The following is an 18,801-nucleotide window of genomic DNA, read 5'->3' as shown; positions in this document are numbered from 1 at the left end:
GATTGTATTTGAATGCATTAATCTAATATTCATTATTCATCTAATTTGTATTAATCTAAACATTAATAAATATTTTGAATGATATATGTATAAGTTAGAGTAGTAATATAATAATAGTACAAAAGATTGATTCATTTTTTCTATTTTATTTTTTAAATGTAAGCTCAACCGTCATGTATTGTGTAACATGAAATAGTTTACATGAATTTTACATCGATACGATATCGTGGTTTGGAACAAGTATCAGACTTTGTTAAGAATTTATAGAAACTACTATAAATAAATAAATAAATATACTTAAATAAATAAATAGATTTAATTCGTGCCGTGCGTTGGTCTAAAATGAAAACGCATATTTTTTAAGTGTCTTAGATTTCCTTCCTTAGTAATTGTAATATTCTTGAATAGATTCTCTTTAAAACAAAGAAAGTATAAATAGTTTCCGCTTTTTTTCTAACTCTTATATAAGTTCCCTGATTTACAACAGTAAATTTAGTATTTTTGAACTTAAATTAGACACTCTTAGCTCTAAAAAGTAACTATTATAAAAAAATATTAGATACATTCAATTTTTGATTACATAAATCAATGATTAAAATATTATCGCGGTTCCAAAAAAGAATTAAACAATAATTTTTCTAACATACTGGTATACTTGGAAAGTCAATCAAACTTTCTAATGCCATCAACATTTTTTCTATAATATTGATGTATAAGTAAATTCCCAACTACTGCAAGTAAAATTTCAACTAATTATGCCTACGGGAATTTCACGCATCCAATTTTCCCGTTTCGAATCTATCGACGTGCGATTTTGTTAAATTTGAAAGACAAGAAGCATGGAAAATAAGCATAAATGGAAATTACTTTGAATAATGAAAATTAAATAAGTTCATTTTTATAGTACTATCGGATGATTTCATTAAGACCAACTGCGAAGACGATAAAAACTTAAGCAGCGATCACTGCAACAGGTGGCGGTCGTAGCATCGACCTCGTAGCTGACGATAATTTCTCTGAGACTAAATGAGCGATATGCGACGATCTCTTCCACACAAATTCTCGTGTTCTATCATGATCGTCTGCGCTCTCCACTCGTACCTAATTAAAAAATACCAAATTAATTTCAAATACAATAAAAATGTTCTTTGGGGAGAAGAATATAACTATTTTTAATGCGAATCGATCATAAAATGTAATCTATAGAATATAAAATATAAGTATAAAAAATCTTGTATACATTTTATTGTATTTGTATCTATTTAGAAAATTTCTCACTACCAACATGTCTGTATTGCAGTCACATGATTCTGTTCACCCATACTTGGTCTTTGAGATAAGTGGGCATTTAAAATTTTTTTAATATAGAATCCAATAACTTATACGTGTCGGGAAAAGTTTATTGGAATATAGTGTTCCCATTTATTATTTCAAGTATGATTATACTAAGAATCTACAACTAATTTCGGGATATGTGATGTCTAATATATTGAACAATGTATTCTGTTGAAAGAGAAGGAAACCAAAAATGTTTCGAGATTTCAATAGGGAGAGCAAAATGAGGACGTTCCTAAATAAATAATATAAGATATAAGTAATATAAGTAATATAAGATCCGATAAGATTTGATCGTTAACATACTTGTTTAGGCTGCAAGACTCGAATAGAGTTTAAGGTGGCAGCACCACCATGGAGAACTCGAAGACTCAATTTCCCCGACATTTCGGCAGTGGTCGCGGTCGCACTTCTCAATTCTTTCTTCGCGGCTCTACCGAATTCTTTTTCAACTTTCAGGATAAGGGGACCCAAAGTGAATCTCGTTTTAATCATGGTATGATCGCTCATCATGTTCACCGACACATCTCCTGATCTTTGAAGGCTCGCAAGTCCGTAAAGAGTGGCTCGTGCTTTCGGTTTATTTTTCTTTGTCTGCAAATTGAACAATGTTTATTTCAATAAAATACCATGTTTGTACGAAACTTACAATTGTTTTAAGTTTTCAGAGAATATACCCGAATAGTTAAAGTATGATGTTTATTTAGAATAATGTATATCAAGTAAAATTTATTTCTTTTTTAGAAAAATGTATATCTAATAAATCTTTTAGACAAAAGCTATAAAAAGATATTTGACAAGTATCTTTTTATATTTTGTATAGTGTAAGCAGCAATATTTAAGAATGATATTAATGAGAAAATTATTTAAGCTTTTTAAACGAACAAAAGATTTTATACAAAACAGGTACACTATGTGTACAAACAAAACATAGGTACCTTATTTTTATTGGTGGTAGCCTGATTTTTTGTTTTGTTCTTTGTCCCAACACGAGTTTTACTTGGCTTTTTATTTTTTGAGCTAGACGTTCGTCGACTTGTAGATTTTACAACAGCTTCACTGACAGATCTACTTGCAACCTCAGATGTGGATATGGTGACTGGATCCTTTTCCACACTAATTGATGATACAGTTATGTTTTCGAGAGGTACTACGATTTTCTGTAAATTAATTCAAATAAATTTCTTATAATGATCTACGCTATAATAATAGTATAAGGCAAAGAAAAGATCTTTTTACTATCTCTAATATTTCTCATGAAAATAGTCTGCAACACTTCACGAACACCCTGTATATATCTTCTTGATATAAAAAATTTGTTTACTAGATACGTTGGCTTCTTATGTAATTCTGATTGTAAAAATGTGATTACCGATCGTACCTGTGCATTTTCGGAAATTTCCTCATTCGGGTTTTCAGTTGTTGTTACGATTGTTACCACAGGGTTTTTCTTCAATTCGTTCTTGTTGTTCTTCTTCTTGGATTTGCTTTTGTTCTTCTGTTTATTTGACTTCGTCTTTGAATTTGGATTAGTCAGTTTCACCGTCACTGGATCGTAATTGCTGCGCAAAATTTTATTAATCCTCCCGAGGATATTGTCGACGAAACGATTATACTTCGCTACATAGATAGCTGACACATCGTTGCTCGATTCCAGCTGCATACCACCTGAAATGTATATGTACATTTCTGTGCATTTTTACAAACGTACAACACACCAGTCACTTTACAGCATTATACCTTTAATTTCAAAACAATTTGAAAGATCTAATGCTCCACCCAATACAGTTAATACTTTTCTGAATTAGCATATTTGTAGAAATAAACATATATAAGAAATATTTAACAATAGTTGTAGAGAGTTTACAAAAAAAAAAATATATTAATCATATTGGAATTCGCAAATTTAAAAGCAAAGATGAATATCTTAACAGCAGCAGACTAATGTACTATGTACGATGTAAAATATTCAAATCGATAACCTTGGTAATACATTAATGTATTTTTAACAAATTATCATGTTCCACGCATTGACGAAAAAATTTACATTTTTGTGGAACATAACAATGTTTTTATGAAACATATGTATACACACTTATAATATTAAAGTTGCTGTATTTTAAAATACGCGTGTATTCGTATTAACTTTTCTCACTTTCCATATAAATTTATATTAACATGCTGGTCTCATTTGCTTAATGAATCCGTGATAACAAATTTCTTTAATAAAATTTAAATTAATATTTAAATACCATAGGACTATTTATTTTATAACTGTTGAATTTATGGTATTTAAATATTAACAATTTTCGAACATTTTGGTATTTTTCATTTTAAGCAATTAATTATAGATTATAGAAACTCTCCTGTTGTTCATAAATTTTACATTTACATACGGCTATAGATAGATTATGTTGTAAAAAATATTTCATAATAAAATTGTCCAAAATCGTAAGAGACCAAATTTGGTCCAATTTTAAAATCGACAAAATGAGAATTAATTCGAGTTATTATTGTGTGTTTGCATATAATATACATATGTACACAGTTACTCTAAAGTATTGTATTATATCATGCGCCCGATATAACAAAAATTAATTTCTATTTGCTACAAGACTGTAATTGAGTCTTAAATCAGTTACTGTTAAAATCAGTAAAATTATATAATTTCATAGCACTGAATGGGCATCGATTTTATTTGATACTGTTCAATATTAAATTATAATAAATGTAGATTGTTTGATGTATCGATAGTATCAATTCGGTATCATTGCTATTGACATTGAGTGTACTCATGGACGTTAGCGTAAATCCAGCGTGGGCGTAAGCTATGCAATGAATCGATACGAAAAATGTCCGTGAGCCGACCTCGATGAGTTAAGTTTGTAAGAAAGAGCGACAATGTTAACGGTATGTCGGAATCCTTTGGTGAAGCCAAACTGGTCTTCGATCTGGGTCACGACCTGCTTCCTACTCACCTACAGACCTATCTACCTGACCGAGGACGTAGGTATGAACAACCTTCCTCGTGCTGCCTAAAACTCTCCCCGGTCGTTGATCCTATTTTAAGCCACTTTCTTCGAGCTGATCGAGATCGATGATCGAAAAAGTAGGCGTTGAACATTTTGACGAAATTTATCGTCGATGTCACCACGAACCTTACTTGAACTGTTACAATCAAATTCGAGTACCGTATGCCAATATTTTCATATTTTAATCTGTTAATTATCGTGCTCGTGTAATAATAGTTTTTTAGCTCGAATTAAATTTCGAACTTGGTTTGGTTAAAAAGTCTTTACCTTCTGTACCGCATAATTTTTTAACATTTTTGCTTAATTTACACACACACACTTCTAAGATATAATTATTAAAAATTAAATTGTGGAATTAACTCAGGACAGATACTTTCCCTGGAACTGATTACTTCAGCTTGTTTCATAATATGTATTCACGTGACTCGTTAATAAATATTCCTCTACCGATTTATCTATTTATCGATGATGACGATAACAACAGGTATGCGCGTTCATTCAATTCTTTGACTAAGGTTAGATACGCAACGATTCTTACTGGATAAAGAATCATTACAATTGTCGCGGTAGAAGAATCGTAAATAACGATTAGATTAAACCCATAATCTTTGGATTTTGCAAATAAAGATTTATGGATTATTCCACGTCAAATCAATCACTTTTTACACTCAACGGCAGTGATTTTGATCAAATTATAAAGTCTTTAATTATGAAGACCGTGTCATTATTCTTTTTTTTATTTTCAATTTGTTTAAAAAACGCAGGACATAAAAGTTTACGACTCTCGTTACCATTTTTATTTTTTTTTAAGTCAAAATCTTCTCGAAAACGAAAGCCCATTTTGAAGAAATCCATTAGGGTGTTTTGATACTAGATGTGTACTATAACTTGCACCTACTACCGTCTCAAAACGGATGTCCACTATCGTAAGGTCCCCCCTTACGATAGTAAATCGTTATTTACGGTCAGTCGGACGAGACGAATCGGTAAAGAAACACAAACGTTCGTGAAACAGACGACGACAAACCATAAGTTTGTTCTTGTCTTGCCTATGCGTCGATCGTTTCTATTTGTTTACATCCGCTGACTCGTCTGTTGGCCCGAGTATAGCTGTGACTTTGGGTATGGGTCAGGGTCACGGACGCGAGAACTCTCGTAGGGGCATGCGCGTTTATACTCTACACTCCGGGTCAGTGGCCTCATTCTGTTTTGGACCGACTGCTCGGTGAAAGCCGAGAAAAAAAATTCAACCCGGTCACACCTTTATTGGATGTCGTCTCGGAGTCATGTAGAAAGTTAATTGACCGACGCGGCGCCCGATTAAAAGTTCCGACGCGTTTGTGCGCGCCGCTCGTTTCCTCCTCAACACTCGACATGCTTCTTCAATTAGCACTTTAATGAAATTAATCGGAAACTCTCGGACACGCTTCATCTAGCATGTAATCTTTACGGTACTTAAAAGTCAGTTGTCTATAATCGTGCTACGAGAAAACAACTGGAGTGATCGTAATAAAATTTGATAAGTATCCATAAAATAGCTCAACAACTTAAAATATAAGCTACCTAACATCGATAAATTAACAACATTAAACTCATACCGGAAGGTGAATTTTTTAGTGTTGTTCTCTCCTCGTTCGAAGAAAATCTATATACGATATCACGCTTACGGTTGTTTTTCCAGGAAATACGTACACGATGAAAGATGTTGCAAATTAAATGTTAAAACCTGTTTAGTAGATACAAATTATCGGTATAAACGATAGTAATCGAGATAAAAACGAAACTTGTGTGTAAATATATACGAGGTGGATGGGAAATCTAAGCTCTAAACTGAATACGTAACTGAAAGAATCGATTAAAAAAATCCATAGTTGTAACGCTGAAGTGCGCCATAGTAAAATATTTCATGTACAATATCGAAAAGGTTAGCTGACACACAATGTAATACTTCCCCGTGGTTATATCAAAGTTCTTGTATTTTCTATATATTGCAAATTTATAGTGCGTGTGCAGAATTTTGCGACTGACATAGTGAACGTTAGGTAACAGTTACTATATTTTACATTGTTTCTACTATTATAGTCTACTACAGTCGGATCAAACTCAATCGATCACTCGAATCCACCGTATCGCTTATCGTGAATCACGTTACGCTGTTTTGCTTTCTCCGTTTAGAAGACAGAAAGCGTATACCTGTAGGTATGCGCATAACGACGAGAAAGGGGAGATGGAGGGGTGATCAAATGGTATGGTGGGGATAAGCGCTAGGTGGCCTTGAACGGCTAGTTGATTTTGATCCGACTTCAGTACGGTGCTTCTACTTCTACAAACTATGAAAAGCAAGGCATGTAGAAGGCACAGAGTTTCGTGCTACTGTCCAATTATATCTACGTAGTTACTGTCAACTGTCGTAAAACCGTCCACCAAACATGTGCATCTTTGTACCAAAGAAAAGGCAAGGAAATTGCAAGCAGGGGCTACTACTGGTTCTACGAACGAGTGGCAAGACATGCGAGATTTACAAGTAACAAAGGAAGATTTTTGGTAACAATTGTTAACCCTTTGGAGCAATTCTACGAGCACTTAATTTCAATCGAGCTGCTTGTATTCAAATTTATTTAATTGTATCAGATTTTGGGCATCAATTCAATTCCAATTATGCATATTATATTGTCTCTGAATAAAAATTTATCTTGTTAAGTAACTTTAAAAATGAAAATGTATAGCTATATGTATGTAAAACTTCTGATGCTTGAAATCCCAGCTAAAAATGAGATCATTATTTTTAAAAGATTAAATGATTGTAATGCAAAAAATAAATTAACTTTCCCATAAAAATTCAATTGATGGTGATAAATTGAGCAAGTAGCTGCAAAGGGTTAAAAGGGCTAAGTGACAACACGTCACGCGTTGAACGAGAAAAGTGTTTCCGAATTAAATTTAAATCTTTTAGGGTATGAACGGTGTTTTATGAAATGGATATTACATCGTTGTTTCTTTTTTCAATTATTCTTTCTTTGCGGAGGAAAAGGAAAAGAGATCTTATCCTCTGGATCACGCGTTGCGTCGAGTACCTGGACAAATACACAAAATCGTTTCGACACGGACAATGGTAACAGAAATAAAAGGCAAGACACAATTTTTGTAAAAACAATAAGTTATCTGTATTTTGCAATCCAGAATGGACAATGTCTCTGTACAAGCTTCTTTTTAGACAGAAATATTCAAATTCTGCGCGATAAGCAACGCCAATGTTGGCCACATTTTCTCAACGAAGGTACATATTAAAAATGTTTACTTTCTCACGTTGTCAAATTAAAGTACTTTCTGTACAGAAACAACCAAACGATACTTCCGAGCAAATAAATAAGAAACTTCCAAGGCTTTAAATAGTATATTTTGGTCGCTAAAAAATTGTAAATATGTTCATAAATAATCTTGCGAGTTGATCGTACCAAACGGTATAAAATATCGAAGGAAATTTTCAAATTAAAAAATTATACTAGAAAAAATTGAAGCAGCCAATCACGATATTGCTTACTTTGCGAATTAATGACATTTTCAAAATTGTATGGTTCTCTTTCTCTCATTCTTACGTACGAACAAACGGAATCTTTCTCTAATCCTCGTTCATTCGATGATCAGTCGATAAATGGATCGAGAAGGAAAAGAAAAATACATGACGTGAGGTCACAAAGCCAAGGCATTTCCAGTGGTGTCTATTTCACATAATCAAAGTACCTTTTTGTAATTTCACGTCGATAAATGTGAAAACTAACTTCTAAAATCCGATGAAAATTTAATATTATTTTTCAATTTTATGGAATGCTTTATGCTTCGCGCGCTCTAAATTTGCTAAAAATAATTGTAAAAAGCAAATAAGGAAACGAAATTTTAGGTTACGAAAATTTGAAAGCACCCCACGTAACGCGAGCATAAACAAACGTGATTCGAAGAGAAGTAGACGCGTAATGTAAAAGGTACTTTGAATTCTTCGCTCCGTTGCTTTCCTCCTACTGTTTGCGTATTCAACAGCACTTACACGAACTTCGAATACTTTGGCTATGTACAATCCACCTCTTGTAATTCACCGCGGTGCTCGTTTAACAGTTACAAAGACGTAATTGGAAGTCGTGCAAGCTCCATCGAAACAACGAAGAACACATAGTGGAAGCTACAAGGTGACCGATTATATTGTATTAATTTACCATGCTGGTCGACGTGCGAATGATTTCCAGTAGAAATGTCGACGTTAATAAATAGAATAAATACCACTACTACTACTGCTACTACTACCATTACTTATACCACTACTAGGCATCTGAAAGGTGCATACTTTAAACTAAAAGCACGATAGCTTGTCAAAGTAAGAGAAAATCTTTGCCGGTCGATCTTACGTTATTCGTCGATGATCCATGTAGATTTCCTCGAACGTTGACGCTTGTATTTAATTCGTTCCCAATAGGATCGAAGCAACGAAAGGATAGGTATGAATAATTTTTACAGTTGTTGGGAGAACAAAGCGAGTCGAACAGCATCTCGTACGGGAGTTTCGCGTTTCTCGAACGAGTGCGCAGGTTCTTCTATACAATCGCAAGAGAGGTTAGTTTCCGCGCCAATTTTCCCTGATATGTAAACTCAGCCAGAAGTATCGGCCACGCGTAGTGTGAGAAACCCGTATACGTGCATCTACTCGTGGAACATTCCTGCACTTGTATTGGTGGAACGATACTTCTGCATCGAGTGTACTACCAAAATGAATTAATTGATATTTAAAAACAAATTTTAAGAAAGGCTCAAACCGTGAAATGTAATTAAAGGAACAAATATAAAATGGATTACGGATGAAATTTCTAATTTCGAATAAATTATTTCCGTTCAACTAATTAGCGTTTACGCGGTAACGTGTTCGCTGCTTGAGAACGCATAGGTAGTTGGAATATTCATTTTAGTTTTCTATTTCCGGTCTACTTGTGGACAACCGTCGAGTCTTTTGCACCTTATCGTGCAATCAATTGCCACAGACGAACTTTTTCGAACTTTACTGTCATTTACAAATATTGTTCTCGAATAGAAACGGAGCAATGTATCAGCAATATAAATGCGTGCTGTTTCTTACGAGCCTCGAGATATTATTAATATATTCAACGAAGCCCTATGTTAAGGGCATTTAGCCAGCACAACGGTAGTAACGAAGATTGCGCGATATCGTAAATTAAATTTCGTTCGTTATTATTCGTATTAACTGTATTACGGTAACGAAGACTTCACTTTATACGACATAAAGTTCGTGTCAAAGATCGTTTTCGCGTGACTATCTCAACATTTGTACATTAGCGAACACGTCGACGAGCTAACCTCTCTTTTGGACGACCGCACAGAAAACCGACTCCTTCGCGTTTAAAATTGAGCACCGAATCAGGAATCGTAGACTTGCCACTCGTCCCCTTTATCCCGGTTAAACCGTCTTCGAGGAAGGGGATGTAGCACGCGTGTGTGCCTTATGCGCGTGTTTACGCCCCGTACTGTGTTTCTTGCTCTTTCCCTTGAACTCACGTGCTCGTCTGGCGCCAGCGATGTCGGCGATGCTGTCAACATCGTCGTCATCCTCGTCGTCGTCGTCATCGTCGTCATCGTCGTCGTCGTCGTCTTCGGTGTAGACGAGATCGACATCGTCCTCGTCGTCATCGTCGTCATCCTCGTCGTCGGTATCGGCCTCGTTCGTGGAAACGGCGGGAACGTGGATCGGATTCGAAACGGTCTCCGACGTTTCGAGCGCCGTCTCGTGGACGCTGGAGGCAGCTTGGCCCTCTGACAACGCATTACCTTCGTCGTCTTCGGCGCCAGTCGTCTCGCCATCAAGGGCCGTTGTTTCGGCAGCTGCTTCTGCTGCAGTAGCCTGTTCCGCTTCTTGTGCAGCGGCGTTCAAATCAGCTTCAACTGCAGCCGGTATAGCTGGTGCAAGCGGTTGTGCCGCTACCGGGGCAGGGGGTTGCACAGGAACCGCCTGATCCTCGTCATCGTCGTCGTCTTCTTCCCCTAGAATTTTTAATTTTGTTTATCAGCAGAAAGTAAACGACACGTACGTATTTAAGTATAGATGTTTCTATGCATATAAAATTATATTTCCTATTTACCGAAAACGTGAAAAGATCAGTATTAGTATTTGTTTAGGATACAGTTGTCTATTGCATTTAGAGAAGAGTTGGAAATTATTGGAAATTATTAATTTCATAATGTTTGCTTTTATAGATGCTTCATTTGACAGATGAGACTATGACAATATTTTAAAAAAGGAGAAGGAAATTCTACTCAATGTAGAGAAACGTAAATTCTTTTGAAACAGAATCTTAGAATAACACTGAAACAGAAATTTTGAAAAATAATCGTTACTGCCTCGATATTAGTCAACTGTCAAACGCGTTAAGCGAATATGATTGAAAAACGTTAATAAAATACTTGGTTTTTCCTAAAGTAGAATACGATTATATGATTTTGTCAAATAAAATATTTATAGGTGGCTGAAGATAACTGAAAATATTAATAACATTTGGTTATTATCAAAGTAGCACACGATGGTTAATTCAGGCCGTCAAAGAATTTGTCTTTTTATCATCTACAAATATATTTCGATCGGAAACGATTATGAACAATTTATGATCAAACGGTTAAAACACCGCAACGATCGCTTTGGAATGCTTAATGAACGCGAGAATGGAAGAATGCTCGTAGTTATAGTTAATTTCCTGGAATGTGGGTCAATGTGAAAAAAGTAGCGCGTAGAAATTCTTTCCGAACTGGGATCGCCGTCAATTTATGTTAATTCGGGCGAGTTTGGAGCACCTTGTACCGTTACGGCTACGTGAACGCACCAGAGTTTCCGTTGAACCTGTCGCTAACTCGAGACCCGATGTTTGCATAACGGCCAGTACTGATTCGCAATTTTTGCCATAATTCGATCCCACGAAACATTAACGTTTTGTTGATAGCAACGTGACGAAAGCAAAAGCTGTCGAATTAGCAAACTTAAGGACACTCGAACATCAACACCTTAGCAAACATGTGTATTTTCTCACTGTACACCAAAAATTGAAATGATAAAAAAATTGAAATTTACGTGACGTATTACGTAATACTACTTTTGGAATATTTTAATGTTCAAAATTACACCCGTTATTTAACGGTTCTCTTTCCTGGAAGTTTTGAACATGCAATTGTAAAAAGAACGTTAAAAGTTTGAAATTTGTGTTCCACGTTTTTGATAAAATTGCTGCAAAATAGTTCTTTTCATTTGCAAGACCTAATTATTTATTTGTTTTTTTATTTAACTAACAGATGGATAAAGATTCATCGTAGAAAACAAAAATAATCGTCCAGTTCGACCCAAAACTTTTAAAATACACAAATTAACGAAAAGGACAATTCAATTTTTTGAACTACTTTTGCGTTCAAGTGTCATTAATGAAAAAATGTTCGAACGCGTTCTACCATTATCTCAAACTACCTACATACGATATTTATAAATTTTACAGAGAAGAATTAGGATCATCGGAATAAACCGATGATCTATTTTTTCGAAAAGACTACCGGAACAAAATTGATGCTCCCATTGACAAAAACCATTTCAAAATAATTAGAAAATTTAGAACCTGGAAAACGAATCAACTATCACAATTTTCAAAATACTGTACATTTAATGCTGCAATTATTTTGAATAGTTTATTATTGCACGAGTAATAATTAAACGTATTACCTAATATATCTTCGATGAAACGCTCCAAGTAATCGGAATCATCGTCATCGTCGTCGTCGTCGTCGTCATCGTCGTCGTCGTCGTCGTCGTCGTCGTCGTCTCCGGTAATATCGAAATCGACATCATCGTCATCGTCGTCGTCGTCGTCGTCGTCGTCGTCGGGCTCACTAACCACAGCTGGTTGGTTTGCTGCCTGTCTTCCTGTCGCTACGACGTTCTGGTTCAATGATTTCTCTTCGATCTTTGGTACCGGTGATGCGAGTGTGTCGATCGCCAGGCAGCACAACACTGCCAATACTATCGCTAACTTCATGGCTCTGCCAAACAATGGGGAAAAATAGTCATTTAATTGATCGAGAATTCCAGTGTCTGGTTTCACCGCGTTTAATAATTCGTTTGAAGAGAAGTTCCGAATTTGAGAAAAGTATTCCCTCTGCGACTAGGAAAAATGTTAAATCTTTCGTCGAGCATTTCGGAGAAAGAATAAACAATTCGAACAATTATCCTGTTTATTCTTTCCCAGTTTGCGCGCGGTCCTTGAACTATATAAATTACTGTTACCTCGAAAGATGTGTCTCAGATGTTTGTTAGCGATCGTTCCTACGTTATTACTGAATTTCTAATGTATAACGTTCAGAATGATACAAATGTTCCATTGTTTAAGAATCATTGGGAAATAATATTATAAGAACAGCGAATAGAGGATATCACGAATTAACAGAATAGAGAGAACACGAATTAAACGATATTAGAAACGTAAAGGCGCGTTCAATGTTCCGCGATATAAATGAATTGAAATATAGTAACGAGGGTACCGTAGCATAGTAGGCGTAATTTTCTCAGAACCACGAAAGAATTTCATTTGACACGCGGCATTGTGACCTTTGGCGAGAGACATCAAGATTTCTATGGCGTTGTAGTCCCACACGCGCGCGTATTTTAACATTCTCTGCAGCTAACGGTAGACAAATAAACGTTACCTGGCCATTTTCCAAGGAAACTCGTCGCATACCCATTTTATGTTACAAAACCCCATCGAATAACTATATTTCGTGCGTTCGCGCGACGAATTGATAAATGTACAATGTACATTCAGGCAGACACTGTGCGTACAATTACTAGAGCAGAGAACGAGAAAGAAGTTTCCTGGACCGAATATACGACCTCGATGGTTTCGATAAACTGCTTTACTTTCGAGTAGCCTACATTGGGAACGATATCTGAACGAAATGCCTATCATCGAGCTCTCTGTTGAACAACCAGTATACGATTCGAACCGGTTCGCCAGTTAGTTGATCACAAAGGGTTCCGGAAGTACTGACGCACAGGAAAATCGCGATGAAGCTACCCCACTATCGTCGCACACAGCATCACTGAACCCACCCCGCGAGGCAAATGTTTCGATTGGTTTCCCAGGGACGTCGATCTGGATCCACCGTTGCAATTAAATCCGTCTCGATTCCTGGAAGAGGGTACCTCTCTTCGCTGCCCACTAAATCCGAGGCGAAATATCCACGAGAGTAGTCGGATAACCGCGGGGGTGTACACGAGCCAACGAGTACCCACGACTCACCTCTCTCTCCCTCTTTCTCCACGTCCTCTTCGGGTGCGAGCACGAGTGACCCGTGTTCTAGACGATATCAGGACGACGCGTCTGATCTACCGAGCGACCCGGTGAGAGTGTTAAAACAGACGAGGCGCCTCGCTACGACCCTTTTATACCGAGCTGCCTCCACCTCCTTCGTTCTCGTTCATCGTCCTCTTTCCCGATCGAGTATTACACCTTCTTCGTGGTCTCCACGTGGCCCGTTGCGTTTTCTCCCTTTCTTGAGCGCTGTGCATTGTGCGTTGCCTTTGGTAAGAGGACCGTAGGAATCGTCGCACGACTTTACGGAGACAGAGCATCAGGAATGTTTTCCCCCTATTGAAAAAGAAATCAAGATAACTGGAAGCGGTGGTATAATTCGTGCAACAAGATCAGATGATCTATGAAAATTACCGGTCACGAATACGATCCTATTTTCAGACCTATCGAGTCTAATTTCTTTAGAAAAAGATATTCAGGGAATTACTTGTTTAATTCACCTATTATTTAATTTCAATGTAGACACCAGAGATTCGAACGAAACCAACGTATAGCTATTGAATTCTAATTTTTATTCAACGAGTAACGGATAAAAATTAATTATTCAACATTTTTTCGGGATAAAAATTAATTATTCAACATTTTTATCGGGATAAAAATTAATTATTCAAAATTTTTATCGGGATAAAAATTAATTATTCAAAATTTTTATCAGGATGAAAATTTTAAATCCGTGATATTAGACAAACGTATTGCACATTACAACGTATCGTATGTAAATAAACGTCAATCCTTATTGTGATGAAGTAACCTTTTCTGGAGAATTATCTTTCTACGAATGTAATAAAGCTTAAGCGTTAATAAGCGAAACTGTTGGGTGTTTCTTTTGGTTTAAGGGCGTCGTAAACAAAATTAGAGACATTAAGGACGTCGTGAACAGGGAAAGTTCGTGAACTTGTGGAATACGTTACCTCGCTAATTGTCGCGGGTTCTGCCGCGTTACATGTGTATAGTTACCCCCACCATTTAACTGTATATCACTCGCTCTCAGTGTTTCTCAGTCTCGCTTTCGACATGCGAATCACGAACGAATCTAAGATAAGATAATGATATAATAGTCATAAGTTGAGGTGATGAGTTATTTCCTTGGTAAAGGTCTTTATTCGACTGAAAAGATTCGGTACCTTTCGACACGATCTCATCTCCCATACTTAAACATCTTATCCTTGAGACGTAAACATCCTAACCGTGGCAGTCGTTCCAAAGATTGCCTGCAACTAGACCAATCTCGACAATTGTGATTGTTCTTGATCACGTATCCATACATACAACCTTACGTTACTCTTAGAACTAATTATAATGTATTAACATAAAATGATTAAACTGATATTAAAATATAAACTTATATTTACATTTTTTACTGCTTAAATTCAAAACGAAACCACGACTTCATCTAGTCTGGTTCAACGATTGGGATGGAGCTGATAATTCTCTTTCACGATGTAAAAACTGGATCTCTCTCTCTCTCTCTCTCTCTCTCTCTCTCTCTCTCTCTCTCTCTCTCTCTCTCTCTCTCTCAAAAATTTTCGTTTGGACTAGGCTACAAGGTCTAAAGGGTCTGTGGAGGCATCACCATAATCGTTTGTCCTATTCCAAGTACCACCGGATTACCTATTTCTTCTTGTGACCATTCTTCAGCGTCCACCCTCAACCGATTCTCGATCTAAGGGTCATGGTGTATCAAACGAGCGATAATTTCACACTTGTTGCTAGTGATTAACTGGCCTTGTTCTCACAACATTTCTTTTAGTTCATGCATATTAAATTCACTTAATGACTGTTTCTGTCCGGTAGCCATTTTCCAAATGATAGAAATAAAACAATGTTCGCAAAAGTCCAAAATGTATACACGCAATCACAATACAAAGTTACTACAACTCTTCATGAAAGTCATCCAAATTTTATAAAAAAAAAAATACAGTCACGAATAAAACATACTGTGAAAACTTGTTTCCATCGAATCCCACTTCTGAAGTTATAATAGTCACAAAGGACTTTCGCAAAGGTCTTATTCGTCTAAAGTTTGGTATTCTTCGACCAACCATCTCATCTTCGATACATAAACATCTTATCTTTGAGACATAAACAGTTGGAAATACTATATGCCGTTCGTCGCCTAATTGTAGCGATCGTTCCAAAGATCATCTACAATGACAATCAATTGAATGGCTATTGTAGGGAACAAGAGAGATCAGTCTCTGGTTAAGGGGACTGTGGTACCATGAGTAAATAGAATATGGACAATGTCGAGTAACTTTTGTTTAATTGTAATTTTTATAAAGGCTGATTAAAACGTGTTATTTAGTTTTTTCTTCCTACACTACCTTCCTTGTTAATTGTATACACAGTGTTTCAGATATAGAGAACCAAACTTTAAAAGTGTATTCCACTTTCGGTAAGGATGAAAAAAGTTATAAACACTTTTTGTTTACGAAAGAGTTAGGCAAGAGTATTTTATTAATTTTTTCTGCAGCAATCCATCACATTGACATCTCGTAAACTGTCGACTACTACAGTTGAAAAATTTCTGGAGTATTTCAAATTTGTGCACGCGAAGTGATAATATGATTCTGAAACAATGTACGCATTGTTTAGAAGTTTTATCCATCGAGTGTACATAATGTAAGACTCGTTTGCTGATACTCTATTCACTTTCTTCGTCGAATGATGCACGCGTTCGTATTTACACGGATGAGCCTTAAACTTAACGTCTTGACTTACGATTTAATTTGTGACACATTCTTCTTCAGAGACGTAGTGATCGATATATTTTTCCAAAAAGTAGTACAACTGGACATAAGAAGAAATACACAGAATCTTTTCAACTGGCCAGTGCACAACTATACATGCTCCCAAACTGTCATTCATTAAACCTGCAGCACTATCAGATTTATGACAATATCGTCCTGTCATCGAACACAAAGTATAATAACTTGTACAACAACCTAAGTTTCTTCCTCCATCCTCTCTAAACATAAATAAAATACTAAAAATTGTTTATTTTATTTCATACAAAAAGTCTCACTTGAAAGCAGTGTTTTTCAAAGTAAGTGGTACCACACTTGAAAGGATCACTATTCAACTGATGATTGAACGAAAGTATACGTCGCAAAGGTTACGAGAATGCAGATAAAAATGCTACTAAAAGATAGTCTAACCTTGAGAAATCAGTAAAAGCGTAAAGAAAGAAAGAAGAAAAATGAAGGAAAAGGAATGATAAACCGTGTTTAAAATTAATTATTTTGATTATATAAAAATTAATTAAAAATGAATTAATTAATTGTTTTTACTACATACAAATGAATTAAAATTAATTAATGGTAATAAACGATAGTACGAATAAAGTCATAACAGTGAGTAATTATCCATTACATTTATGATAATTTTGCGGATTAAGAGATTTAAAAATATAATCGAAGCAATAATAATATTCACAATGGCTGCAACGAAAGACAACTGTTTCTTTCATATCTTAACTAATAAGACGCTCTAATCATTCATAACTCGACAACGTCTTGATAACATTATCTCTTTCTACTAGATAATTAGTTTTAAACCAAACATACTTGATCATATTCTTGTCTTTCAACTGAAAATTGGTAGTTTAACAGGGATCGAAGTTTATAATATTATTGCATTGTTGTTCGTTAGAACGATGCAGCCAGAGGCTTTCTATCTTGAAAAAACTTTTCAGTGTTGGAAAAAGCAGATATCAAGAGGTTAAACAATGCCTGTTGTCCTTGGTGGAATTTTGTTTCATAACAATACTCAGTACTGGCATGTTTCCTGTTCATGTGAACTTGTATTTATATTTGTGACTGTTGTTGCTTAATTCTTTTTATTTAACTGTTGCTCTTTTTGCTATTTGGTGGCAAGTTCTTCTCCAAATTAAAATAAAAATATATTTTTATTTTTATTTACTCGATATATTTCATATATTTTCTCTTGCTAACATAGCCCATGTAATATTGTAAAATGATTAATTGTTATTCATATGCATAAATAGTAACTTGTATAAATACCATTGTATGTACTCGAGGAACAATTCTCACCAATACGGTCCTGCTGATTTTGTTTGAATCCTCTTCATCGAACCATGGTTCGTACTATAATTAGACTCACCATAAAGCTTCATGTGGTAGAATATTCCTTGAACGCGATTAATTATTAATAGTTTTCTTACGTGGAACTCTTTGGTCAAAATTACTATCGCAAAATAGATATTCATAGTAAGCATCTAGTAGAGACTACTTCAAGTATTTTAAATGTTCAAATGTTAGCACCAAAAGATTGCTCCTTTATCGATGGGACTCACGTTACGGTCGAATTTAGCGCTGAAAGATAAGAATATCTGTACAAACATATAATTTGTTTATACTTGCGAAATGAAATCATTTTACATTCCAGTATTCCTTTTGACAAATTGACCTAATTCTTGAAATTTAATATAACCTGTTTTACAACCTTTACCCTATTTATTACTAATACTTAATATTTGATACGTGGCCGTACTGACTATTTTGTAAACACCATTTCATAGTCTTTTATGATTTATTCGAATTTAATTTGTCATTATAAACATTCAATGCGAAACTACAAGTTAAAATCATTCGTGTATAAGAACTCTATTTTGTAATTTTTAATGTTGAAACTAACACTAAAATTGGTCCCACCAGTAATGAATTGTCGTCTTTCGTTCATTAATCGTACAAAAGTTAAAATAAGTAGCAAAATAATTGTTAGTACCTTAAATCTGTTGTGTAAATAATTATATCGTTCGCTCCAAATATATTCGTTCATTTTTAGAATCGTAGAAAAAAGTGAACGAGGAAAGAATTCTTTAATTCGAAGGGCCATATTTCTCATCGAGAAGAAATCATTTTCAAGGTCACGGTCTCTGAAGTCTCAAGGTCGCTTAAACGTTTTCAACGGAACTTAAATTTGATTTCAATAGAGGCGAAAAGATATACCATACGTTGCATGGTTTCATTGGAAAGTTTTCAAATAAAATATATTTCACGTTGTGTTTGTGAATC

The 18,801-nt window shown here is 35.3% G+C and overlaps 1 protein-coding gene and 1 long non-coding RNA gene across 4 annotated transcripts; both read right to left on the bottom strand.

The window, feature by feature from the left end:
* Positions 1 to 132: 132 nt before the first annotated feature.
* Positions 133 to 15,568, bottom strand: LOC143154883 (uncharacterized). 2 transcript variants are annotated; one of them, XM_076326908.1, is made up of 10 exons: positions 15,118 to 15,568; positions 14,890 to 14,982; positions 14,677 to 14,798; positions 13,694 to 14,041; positions 12,121 to 12,437; positions 9,924 to 10,406; positions 2,717 to 3,003; positions 2,274 to 2,495; positions 1,642 to 1,929; positions 133 to 1,101 (listed from the first exon to the last, which is right to left on the bottom strand). In XM_076326908.1, exons 5-10 carry the CDS (start codon positions 12,431 to 12,433, stop codon positions 952 to 954), a joined length of 1,743 nt encoding a protein of 580 aa, XP_076183023.1. In that variant the 5' UTR covers positions 12,434 to 12,437; positions 13,694 to 14,041; positions 14,677 to 14,798; positions 14,890 to 14,982; positions 15,118 to 15,568; the 3' UTR covers positions 133 to 951. The 2 variants fall into 2 exon arrangements, with proteins under 2 accessions (XP_076183023.1, XP_076183024.1); XM_076326909.1 differs by having other exon boundaries at positions 10,194 to 10,406; positions 15,118 to 15,564.
* Positions 15,569 to 15,772: 204 nt separating this feature from the next.
* On the bottom strand, positions 15,773 to 18,790 carry LOC143143287 (uncharacterized). 2 transcript variants are annotated; one of them, XR_012991078.1, is made up of 4 exons: positions 18,512 to 18,790; positions 17,332 to 18,099; positions 16,487 to 16,733; positions 15,773 to 16,335 (listed from the first exon to the last, which is right to left on the bottom strand). It is a non-coding gene; the product is annotated as an uncharacterized LOC143143287 (long non-coding RNA). The 2 variants fall into 2 exon arrangements; XR_012991077.1 differs by having other exon boundaries at positions 15,773 to 16,733; positions 17,332 to 17,713; positions 17,818 to 18,099.
* Positions 18,791 to 18,801: the final 11 nt, after the last annotated feature.

This window comes from Ptiloglossa arizonensis, chromosome 2 (genome assembly GCF_051014685.1).
Source record: "Ptiloglossa arizonensis isolate GNS036 chromosome 2, iyPtiAriz1_principal, whole genome shotgun sequence".
NCBI classification, from domain to species: domain Eukaryota; kingdom Metazoa; phylum Arthropoda; class Insecta; order Hymenoptera; family Colletidae; genus Ptiloglossa; species Ptiloglossa arizonensis.
Note: the sequence above shows the minus strand (reverse complement) of the source record. Positions and strands in the feature narration are given on the sequence as shown.

Bases quoted from the DNA above. Each gene is read 5' to 3' on its own strand.
- LOC143154883 (XM_076326908.1), bottom strand. From the start codon at position 12,433: ATGAAGTTAGCGATAGTATTGGCAGTGTTGTGCTGCCTGGCGATCGAC. The intron at 10,407-12,120 runs GTAATACGTTTA...TAAAAATTCTAG, and splicing joins TTTCATCGAAGATATATTAG to GGGAAGAAGACGACGACGAT. The intron at 2,496-2,716 runs GTACGATCGGTA...ATTAATTTACAG, and splicing joins AAATTTCCGAAAATGCACAG to AAAATCGTAGTACCTCTCGA.